This window comes from Myotis yumanensis, unplaced genomic scaffold (assembly GCF_028538775.1).
Source record: "Myotis yumanensis isolate MYYU_CA2020_CCGP unplaced genomic scaffold, mMyoYum1.0.hap1 SCAF_10, whole genome shotgun sequence".
Lineage (NCBI taxonomy): Eukaryota > Metazoa > Chordata > Mammalia > Chiroptera > Vespertilionidae > Myotis > Myotis yumanensis.
This window is the reverse complement of record NW_027223761.1, coordinates 10,148,140-10,172,158: the sequence shown is the minus strand read 5'-3', so window position 1 is coordinate 10,172,158 and position 24,019 is coordinate 10,148,140. Positions and strand designations below refer to the sequence as shown.

The 24,019-nt window shown below is 44.7% G+C and overlaps 1 protein-coding gene across 4 annotated transcripts in view; it reads left to right on the top strand.

Annotated features, from left to right (window-relative positions):
• Positions 1–24,019, top strand: part of PAMR1 (peptidase domain containing associated with muscle regeneration 1) — a 138,664-nt gene that overhangs the window by 33,764 nt on the left and 80,881 nt on the right. For 2 of the 4 annotated variants that reach the window (XM_070427795.1, XM_070427794.1), the window contains exons 1-2: positions 19,886–19,971; positions 21,013–21,115. Coding sequence is in view for 2 of the 4 variants with exons in the window: in XM_070427790.1 (XP_070283891.1) it covers positions 19,884–19,971 (88 nt within the window). In the remaining 2 variants the exon portion in view is untranslated. Of the gene's footprint in view, positions 1–19,879; positions 20,037–21,012; positions 21,116–24,019 lie in introns of those variants that run through there. The other 2 variants (XM_070427790.1, XM_070427792.1) reach the window with 2 other exon arrangements.

Sequence of the window (24,019 nt, the reverse complement as noted above, 5' to 3'; positions counted from 1 at the left end):
CTGTTTGGGTGTACAAAGCAGAACTTTTCAGTTCTTTGGGGGTATTTACCCAGATGTAGGATTGTTGGATCAGATAGCATTCCTATTTTTATAATTTTGAGGAACTACCATGTTGTTTTCCATAGCGGCTATATCACTTTACATTCCCACCAACAATCCCAGTCGCTCCACTCGTTGCTGTGTTATCTTCTTGTTTGTTTGTTTGTTTTTAATAGTAGCAAACCTAATGGGTATGAGGTGGTATCTCATTGTGATTTTCTTTTCCCAAATGATTAGTGATGTTGAGCATCTTTTCATGCACTTTTTGGCCATTTTCACATCTTCTTTGGAGAGATTGCTCACATTTTTTTACCCATTTTTGGATTGCGTTGTTTTTTTGTTGTTGTCCAGTTTTAAGAATTCTTTATATATTCTGGATATGAATCCCTTATCAGATATATGATTTGCAAGTGTTTTCTCCTTTACTGTGAGTTGCCTTTTTACTCTGTTATTAGTGCCTTTTGATGCACAAAAGTTTTAAATTTTTATAAAGTCCAATTTGTCTATTTTTGTTTTGTGGCTTTGGTGTTAAAGCCAAGAAAGCATTGCCAAACCCATTGTTTTGAAGCTTTTGCTGTGTGTTTTCTTCTAAGAGTTTTATACTTTTGGGTCTTATATTTGGGACTTTGATCCATTTTCAGTTAATTTACGTGCATTCAAACTTAATTTTAATTATTTTTAGTAACAAAGCACTGGCAACATACCTGTGGGTTGAGAAAGCTGAGTTTTAACTGCTGAGGTTGATAGTGCCTCTAAAAGCGTTTCTGGCATCTCAGCGTTCTCTATGCAGATCAGCAGAGAGTGCCCAACACTCTTTCCTGAATTTAATCCCTATCTATGATATTCAATGACAGTTGTAGCCAGACTTAGCTGATCATTAGCATCACAAGAACACAAACATTTTAAAAAGACATTTTTTTCAGAAATCTAGAATAATATATACCCAAATGTTAACAGTGTCAGAAGGATGGTTCTATTATCTTCTTAATGGTTATTTGCATTTTCTAAACTAATTTTTCTTCATTATGTAATAACTTTTAAAAATTAAAAATGTTTCATCGTCCAAAATATTACATATTGCAAAATATTATAACACTAGAGGCCCAATGCACAACAATGGTGCACTCAGGGGGTCCCTCAGCCCGGCCTGCGCCCTCTCACAGTCCAGGAGCCCTCGGGAGATGTCCGAGTGGGTGTGAGGAGTGGTCCTAAGCCAGCAGGCGGACATCCTTAGTGCTGCCTGCCGCAGAGGCTGGAGAGGTTCTCGCCACTGCTGCTGTGCTCGCCAGCTGTGAGCCCGGCTTCTGGATGAGCAGCGCTCCCCCTGTGGGAGCACACTGACCACCAGGGGGCAGCTCCTACATTGTGCATCATTCCACTGTTTGGTTCAATTGCATATTAGCCTTTTATTATATAGGATTCCAAAACACAATTTTAACATTTAGTTAATAGAAAAATGTTAATGCAATCTTTTACATTTCTTATGCAGACTGTCTTTGAACTCAAGTGTATATTTTGTACTTACAGCATATCTCATTTTGCACCAACCATATTTCAAGTGCTCAGTAGCCACAGATGTAGTTCTGTGTCATCACTTAGTAAAAGAAAGAGGATTCTCTCTCTCTCTCTCTCTCTCTCTCTCTCTCTCTCACATACACACACACACACACACACACACACACACACACACACGATCATGAACTCTGAATTTTTTAATGAATAAATTTAGATGAATAAAGGAATTACCTTGTCCTTATTGTTCTCTCTCTTCATTATGAATGTCTTGGAGGGCCATGCCAGCTCACAGACAGGGGTTTCTCAATTAGACACAGTGGAGTAAGTGGAATTGCACAGTGGAGTCTGGGACAGCCAACCCCCACACCTGAGTTGACTTCTTCCTTCCCTCATTGAATAGGCATCATTTGAGAGCCTACCTTGTGCCAAGCTCTGCTGGGTGCTGGGGTTACAATAGTGAGAGTGAAAAGCAGGTGGGTCCTCTGACTTCATGGAACTTCCAGTCTACACAACTGGAAAGTTATTGACAAAAGTGAGTGCTTTGCAGTGGTGTACTAAGGGTGGGGTAGGTGCAAGCAATGAGGGACTGTGTCGAGAATTTAAAAACAATAATAAAGTTGACGGGAAGTAGGTCTGCTTTTTATTATCACCATGTGCCTCCAATTCTGAACCATGTCAGTGATAAAATATTCCTCATATGAAGACTTTGAAGCCCTCGGATTCCTGTGCCTTCCTCTAGCCCACTAAGTTCAGATCTCCAGGGGGTTGCTCAGGCCTCTGAATGTTCAAGGAGCTACTCAGATGCTGTGGACTGAATTATTTCCCCCTCCACTCCTCCCCAAACTCATATGTTGAAGCCTCAACCCCCAATGTGATGGTAGTTGGAGAATGGGCTTTTGGGTGGCAATTAGGTTTAGATGAGGGCATGAGGGTGAGGCCCTCATGATGGGATTAGTGCCCTTATAAGAAGGGGCACCAGAGAGCTTATGAGATAGTTGCTACTTATGAGCCAATAAGAGAGCCCTCAGAATGGAACCTACCTTACTGGCACCTTGATCTTGGACTGCCCAGGCTCCAGAACGGTGAGAAAATAAATGCCTGTTGTGTAAGCCCCCGTATATGGTATTTGATATGGCAGCCTGAGGTGAATGAAGACAGCAGGGGAGTCTGAAGTTCATCCAGGTTTGAGCACTCTTGATCTAGACCAGGAATCACCCGTAGAGTTCTGCCATGCTGTTTGGGAAGGACTTGGCGTCCCCCAAGGACCAGGTACGCTATCTAATTGATCAGTGATGTTTGCCAAGAACGACAGGCTGAAGGTGTGGGGTCAGGGGCTGGGGGAACGTGTCTCCCATGTATTTGTCATCCCTGTAATTCTTTAAAGTTCCGACAGCTTCTGTTCTTATTTCCTTGAGTTCTCTTAGTTTCCTTCCTGGCATCATAGTTTTCATAACAATTTAAGCAAATCCTCAAAGGATGTTACTGCCTTCCCCTGACTCACTCATGCTTCTTGGATTTCAAAAAACAGATGTGGAAGAGCCAAGACTCACTGTCTATGTTTGCCCATTGGGTTTTTCCTTTTGGCTCACCCAGTGTTTTCCATTTCTTGTCTTCAGAGTTCTGGAACAAGCTTGGGATCAATTCATTAGTCATGTGTTCAGCATTAAAACAAAAAGAATCTCTGGCATTAGAAAGAAAAGGAGACAATTAAAATGTAACATTGCCTTCCTTATCTTTGTCATTTATTCGGCTATTATTTGTGAGCACCTTCAAGGAGTCAGTCCCTATGCTGCTGGGCATTTGAGAGACAAAGCTAAATGGAAAAGGAAGTCTCGGCTCTTGGGAAGCTCCAACTCAAACCCAAGAGTCAGATGCCTATTGGTTAATACAATGCCTGAAGTGCTCTGCTGGAAGGGGCTGAGGGAACGCAAAGGGGAACCCATTTCTGACTGGAGGGGATGATGGAGGGTTTTCATGAAATGATAAATTCATGAAACAAATAAATACTGAGCCCCTCCTATGTGTCCAGCTGTGACCCAGGCATTTGGGATACCTCAGTGAAAAAAAGATTACTGTTCTACTATAGCTTACTAGAGGCCTAGTGCACATATTTGTGCATGGGTGGGGTCCCTCTGGGTGGCCTGGGAGGATCAGGCCAAAACCCGCAGTCCAACGCTGCCTGTAGCTCCTACCTGCTGCTCCTGTTTATCCCGGCCCCACTGCGTCTGCCACTGGCTTGTGCCCAATCAGTCCTGATTAAGAGAGGCTCCCACTGTCACAACAGCACTCGCCAGCTGTGAGCCCTGCGTCTGGTGCCCTCCTGAGGGGAGTGGCCTGCAGGATCCGGCTGAAACCGGCTCTCTAGCATCCCCCAAGGGGTCCCAGATTGCAACAGGGCGCAGGCCAGGCCGAGAGTCCCCACCAGTCCACAATCAGGCTGGGGAGGGACCACAGGAGGGTTCCAGAGCATGTCCTGCCCTGTCTCACCCAGTCCCTATTGGGGCCAATCAGGGCTGGCTGGCTGGTCAGGGAGGGACACGGGAGGTTGGCTAGCCAGGGAGGAACTGCGGGAGGGCTCCTGGGCATGTCCGGCCCATCTCACTCAGTCCCGATTAGCTGACCGCAGCAGCAAGCTAACCTTACTGGTCAGAGTGTCTTCTCCCTGGTGGTCAGTGCACATCATAGCGACTGGTCGACCAGTTGACTGTCTGCCCCCTGGTGGTCAGTGCACATCATAGGGAGCAGCCTTAACATATCATTAGCATATTTTTAAAAAAATATATTTTATTGATTTTTTACAGAGAGGAAGGGAGAGGGATAGAGAGTTAGAAACATCGATGAGAGAGAAACATCGATCAGCTGCCTCCTGCACATCTCCTACTGGGACGTGCCCACAACCCAGGTACATGCCCTTGACTGGAATTGAACCTGGGACCTTTCAGTCCGCAGGCCGACGTTCTATCCACTGAGCCAAACCGGTTTCGGCTCATTAGCATATTTTGATGCTAAAAAACCACTAGTCTTTCCTTAAGAAATCCATTTATTCGTCCCATAGAACCTTTTCTCCCCCTTCCGGTCACCGGACGACAGGACACTTAGCATATTAGGCTTTTATTATATAGGATAGTGTAACAAGGGGACAAACTTGATCGAGGCATCAGATCAGGACCAGCATATCCAATTTATTAGCTGGTAAGATGGTGTGAGAGGCTGCGGTTTGGACTTGTGGCTGGAGTCAGATACTCCTCTTCCCCTATCCCCATCTTCAGGAGAGATGAAACCTGTCTCATCTTGCCCAGCCTGAAGACAAACCTTAAGACAGGACTCCCTGGGCCCTGACCCTGACATACTTACCGCAGGGAAGGAGGGAGGGGTTGAGGGAGGGTCAGCTTAGCCTGAAAGAGAGAACTTTTCTTAATCTTGATATTCAAAGGGACTCCTTTACACTAGGAGAGAGTGTAGGAATTGGAGGCGGTGGTGGTGATGGGGAATGCGATGGTGAGAATGACAGAAGTTCCTGCTATAGCGACCTGGAGGAAAGCAAGGAGAGGAGAAGGGAGCCTCCTATTTAGATTTGGAAAAAGTGAAGAGAGAAGGAATTTGATGATGAGGAATTATTCACCAGGCAGATAAGAAAAGAGGGGGTTTCAGTTCAAGGAATACATATGCTGCTGAAGCATAGGCTCTGCAAACAAAGTCCCCGTAATGTTGGTACTTTTACCCTCATTATATAGATGAGGAAAAGGCACTGGCCATCTCTTGTACTCACGTCCTCTTGGGCCCACCATTTATTCCAGCCATTGCTGCAGCAACCAGGTGGGCATCGGTGTAGCCTACCTGAGCACACCTTGTCTAGGTTGCTCCTCATTTCCCTCACTTTCCACTGTTGGAGAGGAAACTTTTTTTCTCTGCCCTTTTAGGTTCTGTTCTGGGGACCTGCAAATTAAACTGACAAAGACAGATGGACAGGAGCAAAAGTTTATTTGCATATGGAAGTTAACAAAGGAAGTTAGTAGCTAATATACCTAACTTTGTAGGGGAAAGGGAAGGGGGAGAAAAAGTTCTAGGGGAAGAATAAATAGATTTCTTAAGGAAAGACTAGTGGGTTTTTAGGAGAAGAGATGGGAGATCAGAGTGTTTGTGATAATGTTTGTTTAGGCAGCGACGCGTGGTCTTTCTGTCTTCTTTTTGGCCACGAAACTGCCCCAGAGAGGGGCTTAATGATAGCCTCATTTCCCAGAAGTTGCTGCTTTTAATTAAATAGGGGAAACTCTGAGAAGGCTTCTTTATGCATCTGTTGATTCTCAGTTGCTTTCACCTCAAAATAATCCTATGCCAAAGTGGCCTATTTTAAGGTGGCATATTCAGATCCCCTTCACTGCCTCAGGACTTCTCTCACACGGCTGTATGGGCCGTCTGCAGGAAGCCACTGGACACTTATGCATGCACGCATGATGTGGGAGTGGACGATGCATGAGTGAACAATGGGACCTTTCTCAAACTGCCCCCTGTTTAGTCCCTTGGGCATTCCTCAGAGCCCCCAGAAGGTCCCTGTACTATGGCCCTTGTCATAGCTTTTTCTCTTTTCCTGTTTTACTTCTTTTAGTTCCTCATCCTTTTCCTAGGTCATTTCCCAAAATACCTGCATAAAAGCCTTTGGCCAGGCTCTGCTTTCTGTGGGAACCCAGTCCAAGAAAGAAGTGGCAGTTCAAAAACGGATGTGAGGGTGCCAAGATGCCAGAGATAATGTAAGGTGGAAAAGGAATTCAGAGCTGAGCTTCACTCAAAAAAACAAGACCTTTCTTCCTCCTGCTATGGGATCCGGCTTCTCTGTATGCTTTTCGTTGCCACACTATGCATGCATTCACTGTTTGAGTCCTCCAGGCCCACAGCTAAAATAAACTAGGAGAGGAAAAGAATAAGATGGATTGTAAAGTTTGAAAACATGAAACTTACATCTGGTTTCTTTGGAATTTTGAAAGTCACTGGCATCGACGGTTAAGTTGGGAAAGTTTTAAAGTTTTTTAAAATACTGGTTTTGGAAAGATTTCCTTAAAATTATTTGATTTGGGACCTATTTTATGTGGTTTTCATACCATATAAGTGGTTTTTAAAGACAGTGCAAGCCTGTTTGGTTTCAAACTGTTGTGTTTTTTTTTTTAAACAGACCACTTTAGCCAAATATTTTTGTAATGTTTTTATACTATTTAAAAAATAAAAGAATTTTTAATCCAAACAGTTTAAAACTCTTTAGGAACCAATGTATCTGAGTACTGAGATTTCTGGATTAGTGTCACACTATTGAACTTCAAAACATTTAGTCGAAATAGCTTGGATCCGAGACAGATTTCATAGCTGGATATTTTCAAGATGGCTCGTCTAGATAACACGCAGTGATATATGGACCATTTTATTGTCTCAAAACATTGGTTTCCCCTCATATTAGTATGAGCCTAAGCAATAACTTCACATTATTGCAAAATCAGCTACATATTTTTTAATTAAAACATCTGTGCAATCTGCAAATGGATTGAAACGTCTTCTTTATCAATAATATGGAAACTATTTTGCAAAACTTGCAACCCAGCCTCCTCTTGCCCTCTGATCGGGTTATGACGTGTAGGGCGTACATTACTGGATATAACCAGTGCTTTGTGGATTGCCCTGTGCTTATTCTTTTACTCAGATTGCTTGTTATTCTCACAACGCTGTTATTATCCCTTTAATAAATAACACCCCAGGTCAAAAAAAGGTTTTAAGTGACTTGCCTACTGTCTTAACGATTAACTGAAGGGCACAACAAGTTTCAGGCCTCATCTCTTTGGCTCCATATCTCAAGCTCATAACCATGGTAGTTCTGTTTCATACCCAGTATTCACAATATGAACTTCCTGAACCACTCTATCATGTCTGTATTTCCCTCTTTTTAGTCTCTTTGCAGTAGATCTCAACTAAAGAATTGCCATGTACCTGCAATCAGTTGCCAGATAGACTATAAGTGATTCACCATCCTATATAATAAAAGGCTAATATGCAAATTGTCCGAATGGCAGAACAACCAGTCGCTATGATGCGCACTAACCACCAGAGGGCAGATGCTCAACGCAGGAGCTGCCCCCTGTTGGTCAGTGCACTCCCACGGGGGAGCGCCACTCAGCCAGAAGCCCTGAGCTGGTCTCATGACTGGTGGGCGCAGCGGGGTGGCAGGAGCCTCTCTCGCCTCCGTGGCAGTTGGACATCCCCCGAGAGCTCCTGGACTGCGAGAGGGTGCAGGTCAGGTCAGGCTGAAGGAACCCTTCCCCCACCCCCAGTGCACAAATTTCGTGCACTGGGCCTCTAGTCAATAATAAATGCTGATATGAGTAATAATGATTTATGTTGAGACGTTAGAGTAGATTTGGGACTCTCTGTAAAGTAGTATCACTCCCACAGATTTCAGTGGGGACAAGGAGGAAAAGGTACAATTGAAGAACAAGAAATTCCATAATCTAGGTGAAGTAGCATCATGAGCATCCTTCATGGTGAGCATGGTCCTTGGCAGAGAATTGAACATTCTTTTTATAGGTGGGTACTCTAAGCTTAGGCTGTAACCAAAGGAGAATAATTTTGAGGCATATTGCTACCTGGGAGACAGGATTGGAAGGGTGAGGGTTAGTTAGAAGTTTTGGGGAGGTGATGGTAGGGGGGAAAGGAGGTGCCACTTTTGCATAGTAACAGAAAGGACTATGTCTTCTATGTGTGAGAGATAGTCTCATAAATAGAGAATTTTATGGAAAAATGAAATATTTCTTTGATGGGATGACTATTCTGACTCTGAAATTGATGTTTGTCTTTGAGTGGGTGTGCTTGATTTCAACAGTTAAGAGCTGGACAGTAAAACATTATGAGGTATGTCGTCTGTGGTAGGCAGTTAGACAGACATGAGCAGAGCAAGGATGATGGGCCAGGTATGGAAGGTCATCAAGGTAGAAAGCCCCAAGTACCTAGCAGTGGGCAAAACTAGGAAAACAAGGACCTCACCCTGAGGGTAATCTTCCTCCCCTAGCATGTCACTGGTCATGTGGTTTAAGCCCCTGACCTTTCATATCACTGGGTTCAGACCCTCCCCTTACCTTTCCTTCCCTGGCATGTCACTGGTCATGTGGTAGATCCCCTTGGAGAAGGAACATGGGACTCCCATACGGGCCCTTAGGAGTAACCCCTAAGGATAATGACCCCCTACCCTGGTGCTGACCAATCAGTGGAGACCACCACCCTGGAAAGCTGATGAATATTTTGTTGAGATAGTCCCCTGGGACCTAAAATTTCCACCCTTAAAAGGCCTTAGGATGAAGGACCCAGTGTTCTGTCTATCTATCTATCTATCTATCTATCTATCTATCTATCTATCATCTATCTCCACTCCCCCATGCCTTTCCCTTCCCCATTTTCTTCCCCCGAGGTGCATTACCTTTACCTTTCTCTCTTTTTCCTAAGCTCCAAGGGCCCTTCTGTTGTAACTTGTTTCCTGAATCCATTTTTTCTACTGCTTGTAACTTGCTTGTAATAAGTTTGTTTATCTAAACTTATTTTTTCTACTGCTCCTTCTACTTTTGTGACTTTCTACTAATAAATAAATTTTTGCTTGCATTTGAGTCTTGGCTCTGAATTCTTTCTTAGCCAGAACTCAAGTACTAAGGTTGCTGAACTGAGATCCAATTGCTGGCAACATTCCTGTGCCATTATTGCCACCAACATCTCTAACTTACATTCATAGACACATTCGAAAAGTATTAACCACAATATTTTGTGGGCATTGGGGTGCCTAAGCACAGGGTTGAATCTTGCTGGAGCTCTCTTGGACTAGGGTAGGGTTGTGCCAAAGGTTGTTGCAGAAGTTTATGGGAGAGACTAATGGGACGTGCTTTCATGGACCAGATGACCAGAAAGCAAGACTGGGGATGGCCGTGGGCTTGTTCATAGCACACTCCCTAAAGGGCTTAGAGACAGGCCACTCCAGAAAAGCATTTGTTTTTTCATGAATCATTTGGCCCTTGTACATTAGAAAAAAAAATGTTCTGGCTCCCAAATTGAGCCCTAATTAAAATAATTTGTCATGGGCAGATACATGTAACTGTGGTTAGGGCTCATCTCCCAGAATTAAACCATTCTGACCTGGTATAAACCTGTTAAATTAAGTGAAGAATTAAGACAATTATACAAATGATTTAGTTTTTGAATATAGTTTTCCCTGAAAAATTCATCTAATTAAGGCAAAGGATTACTTTTTTAAAAAAATATATTTTATTGATTTTTTTACAGAGAGGAAGGGAGAGAGATAGAGAGTTAGAAAGATCGATGAGAGAGAAACATCGACCAGCTGCCTCCTGCACACCTCCTACTGGGGATGTGCCTGCAACCAAGGTACATGCCCTTGACCGGAATCGAACCTGGGACCTCTCAGTCCGCAGTCCGACGCTCTATCCACTGAGCCAAACCGGTTTGGCCAAAGGATTACTTTTTTACTTGACTTTTCCCCCAGACTGCTCTTGGGTTGTGTTCATAAAGCTATTCTGTGGAAGGAAATGCTCCTGGGAGGGGAGGGGTGGTCTAGACTCTTGTGTAGTGGGAAAATGACAACAAATAGAATGGTTGGCTGCATTTCTGCATCCCAGGGGAGGAGCTATTTCACAGGAAATCATCCTGATTAGCCTTTGGCTTGAGAAAGGTGTGACACCCCCTCCCCACACTGAACTTAGAATTTGGATGGGCGAGGCTAAGTAAATTGCTCTAGAGTTACAAACATAAGAAATAGGGTCTGGGAAGCTGATCTCTGGAGCAGAATGAAGATCTCCTTAAGGAGAAGGGCCCAAAGATGAAGGAAACAGGAATTCCTCTAGGCAGTGGTTCTCAACCTTCTGGCCCTTTAAATACAGTTCCTCATGTTGTGACCCAACCATAAAATTATTTTTGTTGCTACTTCATAACTGTAATGTTGCTACTGTTATGAATCGTAATGTAAATATCTGATATGCAGGATGGTCTTAGGCGACCCCGGTGAAAGGATCTTTCGACCCCCAAAGGGGTCACGACCCACAGGTTGAGAACCGCTGCCTAGAGGAATCCCCCCCAGGCAGTGGGTGACTGGCAGATTTTAGGGCAGAAATGACACATAGTAATTTTTGACAATGTATGATCATATATACTGTTGTGTAGGAAATATAGAGAACAAAGCCCAACAATATAAAGGATATAGGATAAATCTGAAATGTTGATTTGGGAGCCAAGCTGCCTTTGTTTATTTAAACTTCAGGCCCAGTGCTTCCTGGCTGCATGATCTTGGGCAGGAGAGTTCCTTAACCTCTCTGTGCTCTGTGTTCCCAGCTACAGAAGCAGAACAGTGATGTTCCTGCCTCACAGAGCTGTTGAGGGAAACTCAGTTGAGTTAACATCTGAAAAGGGTTGGGAACAGTATTTAGTCCCTAGTAAGCACTAAATAAGCATCATATTTATATTATTATTAAACTAGAGGCCTGGTGCACGAATTTGTGCACGAATTTGTGTACAGGTGGGGTCCCTCAGCCTGGCTGGCAATCAGGGCCGATTGGCCGATTGGCTGGAGGCAGGTGGTGTGGAGGGGAGGGCAGCCCCGGAGGAGGGGCTGCGGGAGGTTGGTCAGCTAGCTGGGGGGAGGTTGGCTGTGGGAGCACACTGACCACCAGGGGGCAGCTCTTGCATTGAGCATCTGCCCCCCAGTAGTCAGAGCACATCATAGCAACCAGTTGACCGGTGGTTTGGTCATTCGGTCACTTAGGCTTTTATATATACAGATATTTCAGAGATGCTTCTCTTAACCCCACTTTGTCCACCAGCTGCTGGTCTGTTTCTTTGGTCCCTTTTGCAGCAAAACACACACAGCACTGTCTCTAATTCCTTTCCTCACATTGACTTTCAAATCAGTGTTTCCCAAGCTTTCTTTTTCCATTACTGTCCTACTAAGTAAACTTTTTTGGCCTCTTTTTATTTTTAAAAAAATATGTTTTTATTGATTTCAGAGAGGAAGGGAGAGGGAGAGAGAGAAATATCAATGATGAAAGAGAGAATCATTGATTGGCTGCCTCTTGCATGCCCTCTACTGAGGATTGAGCTCACCACCTGGGCATGTGCCCTGACTGGGAATCGAACCATGACCTCCTGGTTCATAGGTTGATGCTCAACCTCTGAGCCACACTGGCTGCGCTGGCCTCTTTCTAAATGGCCACCCGTCACCCCTGACATTTTAATACCACAGATGTACTGTATAATTGTTTATGTACTATATATTTATCTATGCTTTAATCATTCAAAGAGCAAGATTTTTTCATTCCCCGTGAATATATTTTCCCCCTCCCCTGGGAGTATTTATCACCCCCACTGAGAATGCATATCTCACATCTATTCCAGCCCCTCTTTTGCCTTCACTACAAAATAATGCTTGAGTTCAAGGTCAGGTCATTGACCTCCTTGTTGCTAAATCTGTGGTCAGTGCTCAGTTCCCATCTTACTGGACCTCTCACCAGCATTTGCCACAGCTGATCACTCCCTCCTCCTTGGTGCAGTTTCTTCAGTTGGCTTGTGGCACACCCCATTTTCTTGGTTTTTCTCCTACTCACTGGTTGCTCCTTCCCAGGTCCTTGCTGGTTTCTCTCTTTTTGCCTTCCTCTGAATATTGGAGGATCCCAGGGCTGTGTTTATTCTGCCTCCCCTTGGCAAAATAGATTCATGAGGAGTGTGGTTTCTGTCTGTTTTGTTCACTGATGTATCCCAAGTATCTAGAACAATGCTTGGCACACATTAGGTGCTTCAGCAGAAGTTGTTGAATGAATGAGGGTTTCCCTATCACCTCCGACTCCAGGTCCTTCTGTGTAGTTTATGCATCCAAGGATGTTCCAGTCAAATACAAATATGAGATGAAAATTATATAATCTTATTCATTAATGTCACCCCATAAATTTAATTTTACAAAAATAAAATAAAATTTAAGCCAGTTCTTATATCCTGTTATGCTATAATTCTGTTGCTTACAAACTTCACACGATGTTAGTGGTACTTGGGGGGACAGAAGGAATGGAGTGTTCAGAGTGTGGCAAGTGGGACAGAGAGGTGACAAGAATCAAAGGAGGCGAGTCATGGAATGGAGAAAAATAATTCAATAGAAAAACAAAATCAGGGTAAGAGGTAACGAGAAGAAACATAGGTTCCCAAAGAATCCTTGGCATCATTTGAGTACTAGCATATATCCTGGCTGCCTGTGCACTTACTGTTCTATTTAAATGATAAATGAAAGAGCCACCATCCCCTAAGGTTGGAAGACTCGGTGATAACTAGACAGCAGATGTCTTGGTGAGAATTGAAGAATTGCCCTCATTCTTCATGTCATTATGTTGATGTAAATATAACCAGGGGCAAGCTCTCAAATAACTGGTCTTTAGTTTCTATTTTCTCTTTTTTTTAAGTTGCTTTTATTAGAGGATCTCAGTTCTGTGGCCAAATGCTTGGGTGGAGGAGATGGGAGACTGTGGGGCTAGTTAAAATTCTTCAGGGTCTTGTCCTGCTGGTACCGAGCTAGGCTCCACTTCTCCCTACCTCTCGGTGCAGTGGTTGAAAACGCGAGGACTCAGCCTGCAAGGCAGGGCTGGCCTTCCCCGTTGATTTTTTTCAGCCTCTCAAGTACGTTTCCTTCTGTCTGAAATGCCTGGGATTGCAGGTCTGGAACATGTATTAGTGGAGTCATGTCTGAGGAGAAAAGGACGATAACATGGAAACACTGACTGCTATGGCAACAGTTGAAATAATAAACAACTTCTCCCCCTAGGAAAATCATGGAGTTTGGCCTTGTGGCCACGTTAAGAAGGGAAATAAGTTTTGCCCAAGTTAGATCTCGTGTTAGGCTTGATTTTTTTCTCTCCTGGGTTTAAGAGACTTGCTAAGTGCTTCGTTGGGCAAATAGAGGCAATTATGCATCTTTTAAAACCTCATACTCCTTTCCAGAAAATATGTTAAATCAAAGTAACTCAGACATATGATTTGAAAACTTAAAATCACCCCTCCCTTTCTCCTTCTTACTCCTCTGGAGAAACAAGCACTATATGAAGTCATAAATTCCTATATACATACATACAAAATGTATTGCTAATTGGTTTGGTTTTTTGGTTTATTTATTATTGAGCAGGTGAGGCTGGGTTCAATTTTCCCTAATTGCTTGCTTCACATGTCCTTTATTGATACCCCTTTCAATCCCTTGAAGGCATCTCCGATGACCTCATCGCTTTTTGATCACTGGCAGATATTAAAAAATCCAGTCCAATATAAATTAAAACTTTAGTCTTTCATCTAATTCAAAGTTTCTTTCGCCACCACCCCTGACCCAACTCAATGCTGACCTGTCGGGAAGGAAAGGTGGTGGTGGTGATATGATCTGTTCTTTCAAACTTCTTGCACCCTGATGTCCTTGGTGGTTTTTGGCTCCTCCAGTGTGGGGACGAGGGAGTTAGAAGAAAAAGACAGTCGTATTTGCCTGCCGTTGTTGTAACCTTGTGGCAGATGTCCAAGTCTTGGCTCTTCACAGACCTCATGACCCTCCTTCCATAAAAAAACCAGTCTCCTGTTTACCATTTGATGAATTTATTGCTCCCAAACCTGGGCCCTTCCCCTGAGCCTCTCAGCCCCACACATCATTGTTTGGCCCAGCACTTTCCTCAGATTTGGCAAGAAGGGTGTCAGCCCTGGACCTCACCCTTGGGATCTAAAGTTCTTCAGCTGGGGGAGAAATCACCAGATCCAGGAGGAAGTTCCCACCTGGAGCTCAAGCAGCAATTGTAGACCTCATTTTGGGTAATGGGATCCCAGAATTCCTTGCCCGAATGGTATCAAATGCACTTCCAAAGCCTTTGCAGGACCTTCTTTTCCAGGTTCACGAGGCCCAAGAAGTGGCCAAGGGATGCTGCTTGCCGGGAATGTGGATGGAACTCGTGTGTGTGTGTGTGTGTGTGTGTGTGTGTGCGTGTGTGTGTGGGTTTTGGAGGTGGAACCCAGAGGTGGGAAGTGAAGGGAGGCTTGGCAGGGCCGACTCTCATCATGCTTTGCATTTAGGAGCGAACGCAAGGATCACCTATTTTCTCAGGTCATGATGAAAAAAATATTTGTCAAGGTAAGATGATAGAACATCTTTATTTAGCTTGATGTAAAATATCACAGGTAGCTTCAGGCAGCCTCCCCGCTTTTACTCTTTTCCAGGCCGGAGGTAGGGTTTCTCTCTCCCTGTCTATACTTCTCATACTTGGAGGGCTACCTTTTAGATGATCCCAGAACACCCTCTGCTGTACTCAACTAGCAACACCTGGTGGTGGGCTTGGGACTTGTTCCCAGGACGCATTACATTGAAGGATGAGACGTAACTGTTTCTCCTGGCAGATAAATCCAGATTCTGTGAGGGCTTCTCTTGGGAAGCACCTCTCTCTGTTTGAAGCGTGGGGGATGGGGGAGGAGAAACATGACTGAGTCCCATTCCAAAGATCGAATGGCTCGCCACCTTTTCTTACATGACCTGGAGGTGGGCGAGGGGGAGTGACAGTGAAGGGCCTCTTTGGGTACCGCATAGTAAGACCTGTGTGGGTGTGTCTGGAACTTCTATTTAGAATGTGTGATACCCGCCACCTAGTTGTTTTCAACGTTGGGCTTTAGCAGACTTCAAAGGCAATAGAAAAAGTCCCTCCTAGTACTCTGTTACACATACATTATCTACTCATGATAGTCCTAAACTTGGCTTTTGCGTTTGGATGATAGTTTATACATTTCTTCAACAGCTACATAACATTTTATATGGTCCGTGCGGCTGTAACACAGTTTATTTAACCCTTCTCAGACGACAGTTGTTTATGTGGGCTTTTGATCTTACAGTGCTGCAATGAAGAATCCTTTAACGCATATTCTGTGCCCTTATGTAAATATCCCTAGACGTGTGATAGCTGACCAAAGGGTCCACGCATTTTGACAGGAAGCATATTTTGTGTTTTAATAGGGCGACCAAATCACCCTTCAAAAATTGTAGCAATTTATGCTCCTACTAAAAGAATCTGGGCCAGGGTCTCCATGTTTTAGTCACTTTGGTTTCCAGTACGTGTCAGTGGCAACTTCTGGAGTGAACAGGCGAACCCAGGGCTTTCCGTGGCCCTCCGTATCTATGATGGATGCTCGCAGGACTGAGGTGCCCTCTCTGAGGAGTGAAGTTCCACAGCGATTGCCCCATAACTTGGCACATACTATCCTATTCTTTCATGTTCTAAATCTCAACCTGTTTCTTACCTTTTTGCCACTTGAACATGGTTTTTGAGATCTATCTCTATTCCTAGATGCAAATGATGATTTTTGACTACTGTATAATATTTCATTAGGTATTTATACTAAACCAGCGGTCGCCAACTGGTTGTCTGCAGATCCCTGGTGGTCCGTGAGGTCCAAAAGGTTGGAGACCACTGTACTAAATTATCTGGGTATGGGTATCTAAGTTGCCTACAACAACCCACTCCTATTTCTAGCCGCCACCTAACTCAAAGTATATCCTTATACTTGTCTTCTGTCTCTGTTTAGTGTTTAATGATTGCAAGCATGAATTCATTACTCTCTTAACTAGTTTATCACTTCCTTTCAGGCAGATAATCATAGTGTCTCCCTCTTAGGGTGGTTGTGGGTATAGATGAGCATGCAGTGCTTAGCACATTGTCTGGCAAACAGAACATTCTCTGTAGATGGTGTAAGCGCTCCAGAGCCTAAAACACATTAGGATTTTAATAAATACCAATTACAATGATGAATATTTAAGTACCTCTGGTGATCTGTAATCTCCTTCCCCATAAAACCGGGTCCCAGAACACTTGAATCATGAGGTTATTCAGGAGATAGTAATTATACTCCTCACCGGTAATCCTCCCATATTATTCCCCTTTCACAGATGATAAAAAACTCAGAGAGGTTATGCATCTTGCTTATGACCATTCAGCATAGTTAGTGGCAGAACTGGGGCTTCAACCCTAACTCCGAAGCTGTTATTTTTAGTACCATGTTATATTGCCACCCCCTCTCCTCTGGGGAAGCATATTCGGATGATTTCAGCAACCACAGTTTTTATTTCTCTGTGTGTGGATAACAGAGAATGGAAGATCCAATTAATGTTCACTGAGACCTGGTGCTAGGCCCTGCCAGGACTGCTTTTAGGGTGCATTTGTATACATTACTGAAAGATGCTTCCTTTGCGTGACTACAGCTATGGACAAATGGCTTGGCCATAGAAGCCAGGCTGGATTCTGGGCTCTGCTTGTCCCCTAACCTGGGCACCTGTGTGCACTACACAAACTGCCCATGTGTATTTTGAGCCACTGGGAACTTGCTATGTGTTTTGTTAGTGCCAGTCTGTTGACTCTTCCTCATCACAACAGTCATAGGGGCCAGAGGAGCAAACGGATGAGGATCAGAGAGGCAGTGATCTGTCTGTTCCACTGGACAGATGAAGACACTGAGGTTCAGAGTTGTGACATTTCCAAGGTCTCAAGGTGCTTATCCAGTGTTCAGTGGACTTTTTAAAAACTCCTCACATGAGGATATGTTTATTGATTTTTTTAGAGAGAGAGAGAGAAAAAGAGAGAGAGAGAGAGAGAGAGAGAGAGAGAGAGAAACATAGAGTGAGAGAGAGCATCCATCAGTTGCCTCTTAGGTGAGTGACGGATGTGGTCCCCGTTGGAAGTCCAGAGGAGACAAGGTTCCAGGCAGGCTGACGCCCTCTGGTGAGGCGTCACCAGTGAGCTCAGGCTGTGGAATGTGGCTGTTTGGAGGATATTATAAGCTCCTGGATAGGCTACAGGCTTCAGTGCAGACACTTCCGCCGGCCGCGAGTTTGACATGCGTGCAAATGATATCTAACCCGAGGCCAGAAGGGTGAGCAAAACGTGGAATGGGAAGAGGGTTTCGGGCTGAAGGCACAGTGTGTGCAAGGCTTGGAGCAAATCAAGGCCCACTTGTTTGAAAAACAGAAAGGGTGGTAAACAAAAGACCCTACAGGGAATTAAAAAATTTTAAAGCTGTATTCATGCATTTGGCCTTTATTCTGGGGGCATTGGGAGGCCTGGAAGAAATTTGACCAAGGATTAACCTGTTTTGACGTTGAGAAGGGTCCCTTTGGCCCAATGGAGAAGGGAATGAGGGGTAGGGCAGAGTTTCTGGCAGGGAGTTCCACTAGAAGGCTGTCTAGAGGTGGGGTTATTTAAGGAAACCTAAAAACCCAAGTCTAACCTTGCTTATTAGGAGGAAAGCCCTTCTCCTTCCACCCCCAGTGAAGCTACCTGGAATACCTGGGACCTCTGAGGCCTCCAAGGTAGTAAGAGCCCAGTTTTCCTGGCTCCCCCACCAATGTCCCCCCCTCCTCCCCCCGCAATCCTTCCCCTTCCAAGAACCAGTCTTCTCCCTTCCCCACCTTGCAGCTACTCTTTCCTTTCAACATCCCATGGCTTCCCGACCAATCACACATATTCTTTCTATGCCCTTTAGGTTGTTTTTTTTCTGACTCTCCTCAGGTCTTCCCTTTACCTCCCTGGGGCAGACACAGAGGTGTATCTGTTGGCTTCTTGGCCGGGGAGCGTGGTCTGGTTTCTAGCTCTGGCCTGGCACTTCCCCTCGCTCAGGAGGCAGAGGGGCAGTGAGGGAGTTCAGGTTGCTGAAAGGTCTTGCTTAGACTCAAAGAAGAAAAGAGACATGGATTTCATCTTGTCGAGTGGTAGCATGGTACCCTGCCTCAGTGGTTCTCAACCCTGCTGCCCAGTAGAGTCACCTTCCGGGGCCTTTAAAAAAAAACCAACACCCCACCTGGTTCCCACCTCTGAGAGACTGCTCTGTCTGTCACGGGAAGAATCCAGGCATCTGTAGTTGTAAAAGCTGACGGCTAATTCTGAGGCATAGGTGGGATGCAGGAGCACAGCTCTCTCAGCATCATGTTTCAGAGATAAGCTGGCACCAGGTGGAATGTGAGCTTTGGCCATTTTTATTTATCTCTTGCTGGGCTTGCCTTGGACAAATCGTTGCCTCTCTGATCCTCATCCATTTGCTCCTCTGTATGAGGAAGTTAATAGCACCTGCCTCTTAAGATAGTTATGGACCTGCCAAGTCAAGCATTTTCACATAGTTAGTGCCCAACCAAGAGCACTGATGGTTGTTTTCTTACTATTATACTTTCAAGTTAGGCATTGCCCTCCCCCTTCGGTTCTTTTTCATGCCCAGCTACTTTAGTGTGGGTTAGATGATCAGATTTCCAACACTCCTCTGTGAGAAGAGATGTTCTAAATGAGGGAGAAAGGTGCAGCATTAAAATTCTCACAAAATGATTAACTAGAGTAGGTTTGTGTGCACGGCCTCACCTCCTTTCCTCTCGCTGTGCCCTCAGGGTATTTTAGACAAGACTTGAGGCCTGTGCAAGTCCTTTAGTACCAAGCATGCATCTCCAGGGAGGATGGAGAGCGAATTCTTCTGGATAATTCTTCTTTAATACATGGTTCCAATGCCATTATAAAATAAGACTTTCCAAAGTGCGTTCCATTGGTCTCTCAATGACTGATGACTGCATCCCTCCCGGTGGCCTGTGTGGTCTGTTCTGATGGGTAGATTCTCAGTGCCTCCCACTCTGTCTTCCTTTGGGCGTGATTAAGGAGGCCAAGGGCGGCAGCGGAGTGGGGGGCGGGTGAGTCCTCCCGGGCACACTTAGTTCAGCAAAGAACTCAGTCCACTTACTCCTGGTATGCAGCCCTGTTTGCTGGGCACAACAGAAATGTCAACGGAGGAGAGAAAGGTCAGTGCAAACACATCAGCACCCCAAGGAAAATAGCTTGCAATACACTCTTCATAATGAGTCGCTCTCTCAAAAGAGTAGAGAGACTCAAAGAGGTAGGCTCCAGGACTGCCGAAACTCAGTTTCGGAGAGAGGCTCAGAGAACATGGGACCGCTGATGGGGAAGCCCAGGTCTTTACAGCAGCGCCCAGAGATTTCTAACCCAAAGGAGACTGTGTTTCCTTTCCATAGCCGTGGGCTCGCCATTAAGACAGAACACAAACACTGTTTTCGAAGCTGAGCCCTGAATGGATTAAGCTAAAGAGTCCAACAGCAGTGCAGTTTCTGGAAGTCAGGCTATTTTAAGAAGTAGTGCATTACCCCCAAGCATGTTTAAGTGCTGTCACAGCACCTGGATGTCCTGAGCGTTGAATCACTTCATAATTCAATAAACATGAGTTGTCCCCGTGAGCATCTGTTTCTCCTATTTTACCACAGATACATGACGGGGACAGAACTTATGAACTGCAGGCATCGATTGGTGATTGAACTGCCTCTCACACCGGCAACTCCAGGTGGAATTTTCCAGGGCGAGTAGCTGCGTGGCTTTCATGGTGTGTCCTGGAGAACTGAATGGCCAATTCACTGTTTAAAGGTATTAATTATTAACAGTGATAAAAATGATGACTTCAACATTTATCTTTATTGTTTCCATTAAACTTTATTTAACGGTGGTTAAATAAACGATGGTGAGCCTGGCAATACAGTTAGCGAGATAAAATATTCCAAGTGGTTGGTACAGTGTTATACATTTAAAAAGCAGGTCAGAAATGATAGTCTTCCTTTTATCATGGGGAAGTTATAATTTTTCCAAAAGATAAAAGTATTTTGGGAAAAACTTAATTTTTTTTCCCAAAAGGGAATGAAAATGGTTCTAGTCCAGTGGCTACTCTGATTAGCTAGGAATCGCAGTGTTCATGAAGTTCAGGTCTAGATATTCGCGGACTGTCATTTTGATTGGTTTTGCCCTTTCCTGAATGACTGATCATATTAGCATCAACCACTGTAATTATTATAAATATTAATATTGGTAAGTATTGATATGCGGTCATAAATGTAGCTGTCATCAGTAGTTTCTCTCACCCAGTATCCCAGCCCCTGCTCTTGGTGATATCTAGGTCTCCTTTGGCTGATTACCACGCCCATTGGATTTGGTCTTGGTTGGGATGTCAAAGTGCACACCCTTCTTTGGAGAGAGACTCTAAGGTAGTGGAGCTAATTCCTTCTCAGTGCAACTTCTCGAAGGTACTATCGTCAGTTCCTGTGACTTACCTGGGACCGCTCCCTACTCCTGCTTCCTGGTTCCTTCCAAAGCTTGGCCATTCCATGTAACTTTGATTCTGCCAACTCCCTTAGAGCCACCAATACATTTTAAAAATTTCTTTACAAGTTAACCAAAGGTGATTTGTTTGCTTAATAATCAAAGAACCCTAAATACTTCTGGGAGATAATATTAGTAATCATAGCTGTGATTGTTAGTTTCATTATTCCAAAGTCATTGTAGTCATAACTAACATTTACTTACTATTTGTTAGGTTCTGGGCACTATTCTAAGCATTATCTCATTGCAGCATCCTCATGACAACCCTGTGAGGCAGCAGGTCCGCATTATTAGCCCACTCTACAGATGAGAAAACTGTGGCACGGAGAGGCCAAGTAACCTGCCCAGAGCTGGTAAGTGATGGAGCCAAGTCTCAGATGCAGCATCTTCAACTCTGGCGCTCAAACCCTCGATCACTGTACTGCTTCTCTATGAAATGACTGGGACAGGATGTGCCTGGCGACGTGTTAATCACTTCACATCAGTCATCTCATTTAATTTTCACAAAAGCAATATTACCTCCCAGAAGTTGAGAGAGTTGACAGAATGATAGGTTACATGGAATGGCCAATCAGAACTGTGGGTTCTGATCGCAGCTACACAGATGAGGAAACGGGGGCTTGGGGGTTAAATGCTTTGTGCGAGGTTGCTCAGCTACCAACATTCCGAGCAAAGCCATCACGCTGAGGAAGGTCTGCGCCTGTCAGGAGAGGGATGAGGGAGAGGGCCAGGTCTGCTCAGACTTAACCTCACTCACTGTTAACAGAACAAAGAAACTTTAAAAAATGTTGTGCATCAGGCTGGCTTTGGAGGGTTCCCAGGAGGCTTGAGCAGAAAGGGAAAACTTCCTTGTGCTGAGATAACGTTGAAACCCACATTTCTAGGCCAGCTGTTTTTTTTCCTTCCCTTTTTTCTTGGAGAATTCCAGGCCTGATTAGATCATGCTCTGGACTTGAGTCAGCCAAGGGCCACGGTTTAAATCACTGTGCTCCTGATGACCTTACATGAACATCTAAGATAAATCTATTTATTTTACACTGAGATCATGGAAAATAAAACAATCCCTGCTCCTCTCCAGCAGACCATGCTTGCCAAGTCGGTTTTCATGACATACTTGTATAGTTAATTTATCTTCTCTGAAGAATGAGATTTAAAAACTAAGAAAGAGTTACTAGTGCTTGTGTCAGAAACAATGGTGAAAGCCAAGAGCATTGTCGTAGACCCCTTCACCAGAATTGGCAGGTTGATGTGTTTCCAGAAGCGGGAACAAAGCCCCCCAAATTCCACTGAGTCTGGGGAAACTCTCAGTGCTGTATTTTTAGGGCTGTGTCGGGAAATGAATGATGTGGAAGACATCTGGGTGGCTGCTGTTTGGCCTACACCATCGACACCAAATCCCACCAGCATTGTTGGTCCCTACCCCAGGACTCCTAAGTAAAGTGGAGTTGAACATTTGAAATATGTGCCCAGGAGGTAGGTAGGACCATTTTGAGAGGATTGCCTGGCTGGGATAATTTTCTATAGGATGCTGATGCAGGTGATGTGGAGAGTAATCACGGTGAGGGCAGAGGAACAGGTGATTTCTGCTTTGCCTTTTAAAGCCATTATTTCTAGACCCCAATTTTTCACAGCTTTCCGAAGCATGGAAGGATGGGATTAATGTCTCTGTGTTTCATTTTGTTTTCTGTAAAATGGGTTTAACCTAGTGCCTAACTCAGATGGGAAGAGTACATGAGATAATAATGCTGGCACAATGCCTAGCATAGGGTAAGTAGTCAATAAATGGTAGGCTCTTCTTACATTACCCCCCTCCCATCTGCTACTGACCTGTGTCATTCAGTGTTCTCATCTATGGCCACTGGTCTGCCTTCAGAGGTTCATGGCTTACTTAGATGATCTCTAAATCTTTTCCTGTGTTAACATTCTATTACTCATGTCCACTCCCACCATTTTATAGGTGGAAAAAGAGATTGATTTTCAGAGAGGTTAAGTGACTTGTTCAAAGTCACACAATTAGCAACTCTAACTCTACTGCTATTCATATGCATTAGTAATCCACTACCACATAACAGATTACCCAAAAATGTAGCATATTACAGCAACAAACATATTGCCTCACATTTTCTGAAGTTTAGGAATCTGGGAGTGGCTTGGGTGTATGGATTGGCTCAGGGTCTCTCTTGACCCTGAGGTGTCGCCCAGGGCTGCAGTCAACCTAAGGCTTGGTTGGGCTGGAGAATCTTCTTGTGAGATCATGGACATGGCTGTGGGTGAGAGGCCTCAGTTCCTTGCCAAGTGAGACTCTCCACAGAGCTGGCTGCTCCTGACATGTTTTTCCCCAGAGTGAGTGATCCAAGAAAGTGCAGAAGGAAATAGCAGTGTCTTTTATAACCTAACTAGAGACCCAATGCACAAAAAGTCGTGCACTTGGGAGGGGGGAGAGTCCCTCAACCTGGCCTGCACCCTCTCACAGTCCAGGACCCCTCGGGGGATGTCCACTTGCCAGCTTAGGCCCACTTCCCGGGGGATCAGGCCTAAGCTGGCAATCAGATATCCCTCTAGCACAGCAGTTCTCAACCTGTGGGTTGCGACCCCTTTGGTGGTGGAATAACCCTTTCACAGGGGTCGCCTAAGACCATCCTGCATATCAGATATTTACATTACGATTCATAACAGTAGCAACATTACAGTTATGAAGTAGCAACAAAAATAATTTTATGGTTGGGTCACAGCATGAGGAACTGTATTTAAAGGGCCAGAAGGTTGAGAACCACTGCTCTAGCAGCCTGGGAGCCCTCAGGGGATATTCTACTGTGGCTTAGGCCCACTCCCCCCAGGGAGAGCGGGCCTAAGCTGCAGGTGGACATCCTTAGTGCTGCTGAGGAGGCAGGAGAGGCTCCCACCACTGCCGCTTTGCTCGCAGCCCACTTCGCTTGCAGCCGGCAGCCCGGCTTGTGGCTAAGCGGAGCTCCCCCTGTGGGAGCGCACTGACCACCAGGGAGAAGCTCCTGCATTGAGCATCTGCCCCCTGGTGGTCAGTGCGTATCATAGCAACCAGTCATCCTGGTAGTTCTGCCATTAGGGTCAATTTGCATATTACCCTTTTATTATATAAGATTGCAAAAGTGATGGACCATCACTTCTCCCATGTGCTATTGGTTACACAGATAACTCAGGTATACTTTCAGAGGTGGGGACTGTGCATGGACAAAACTGTCAGGAGGTGGAGATTATTGGACACTGTCTTAGAAACTGGC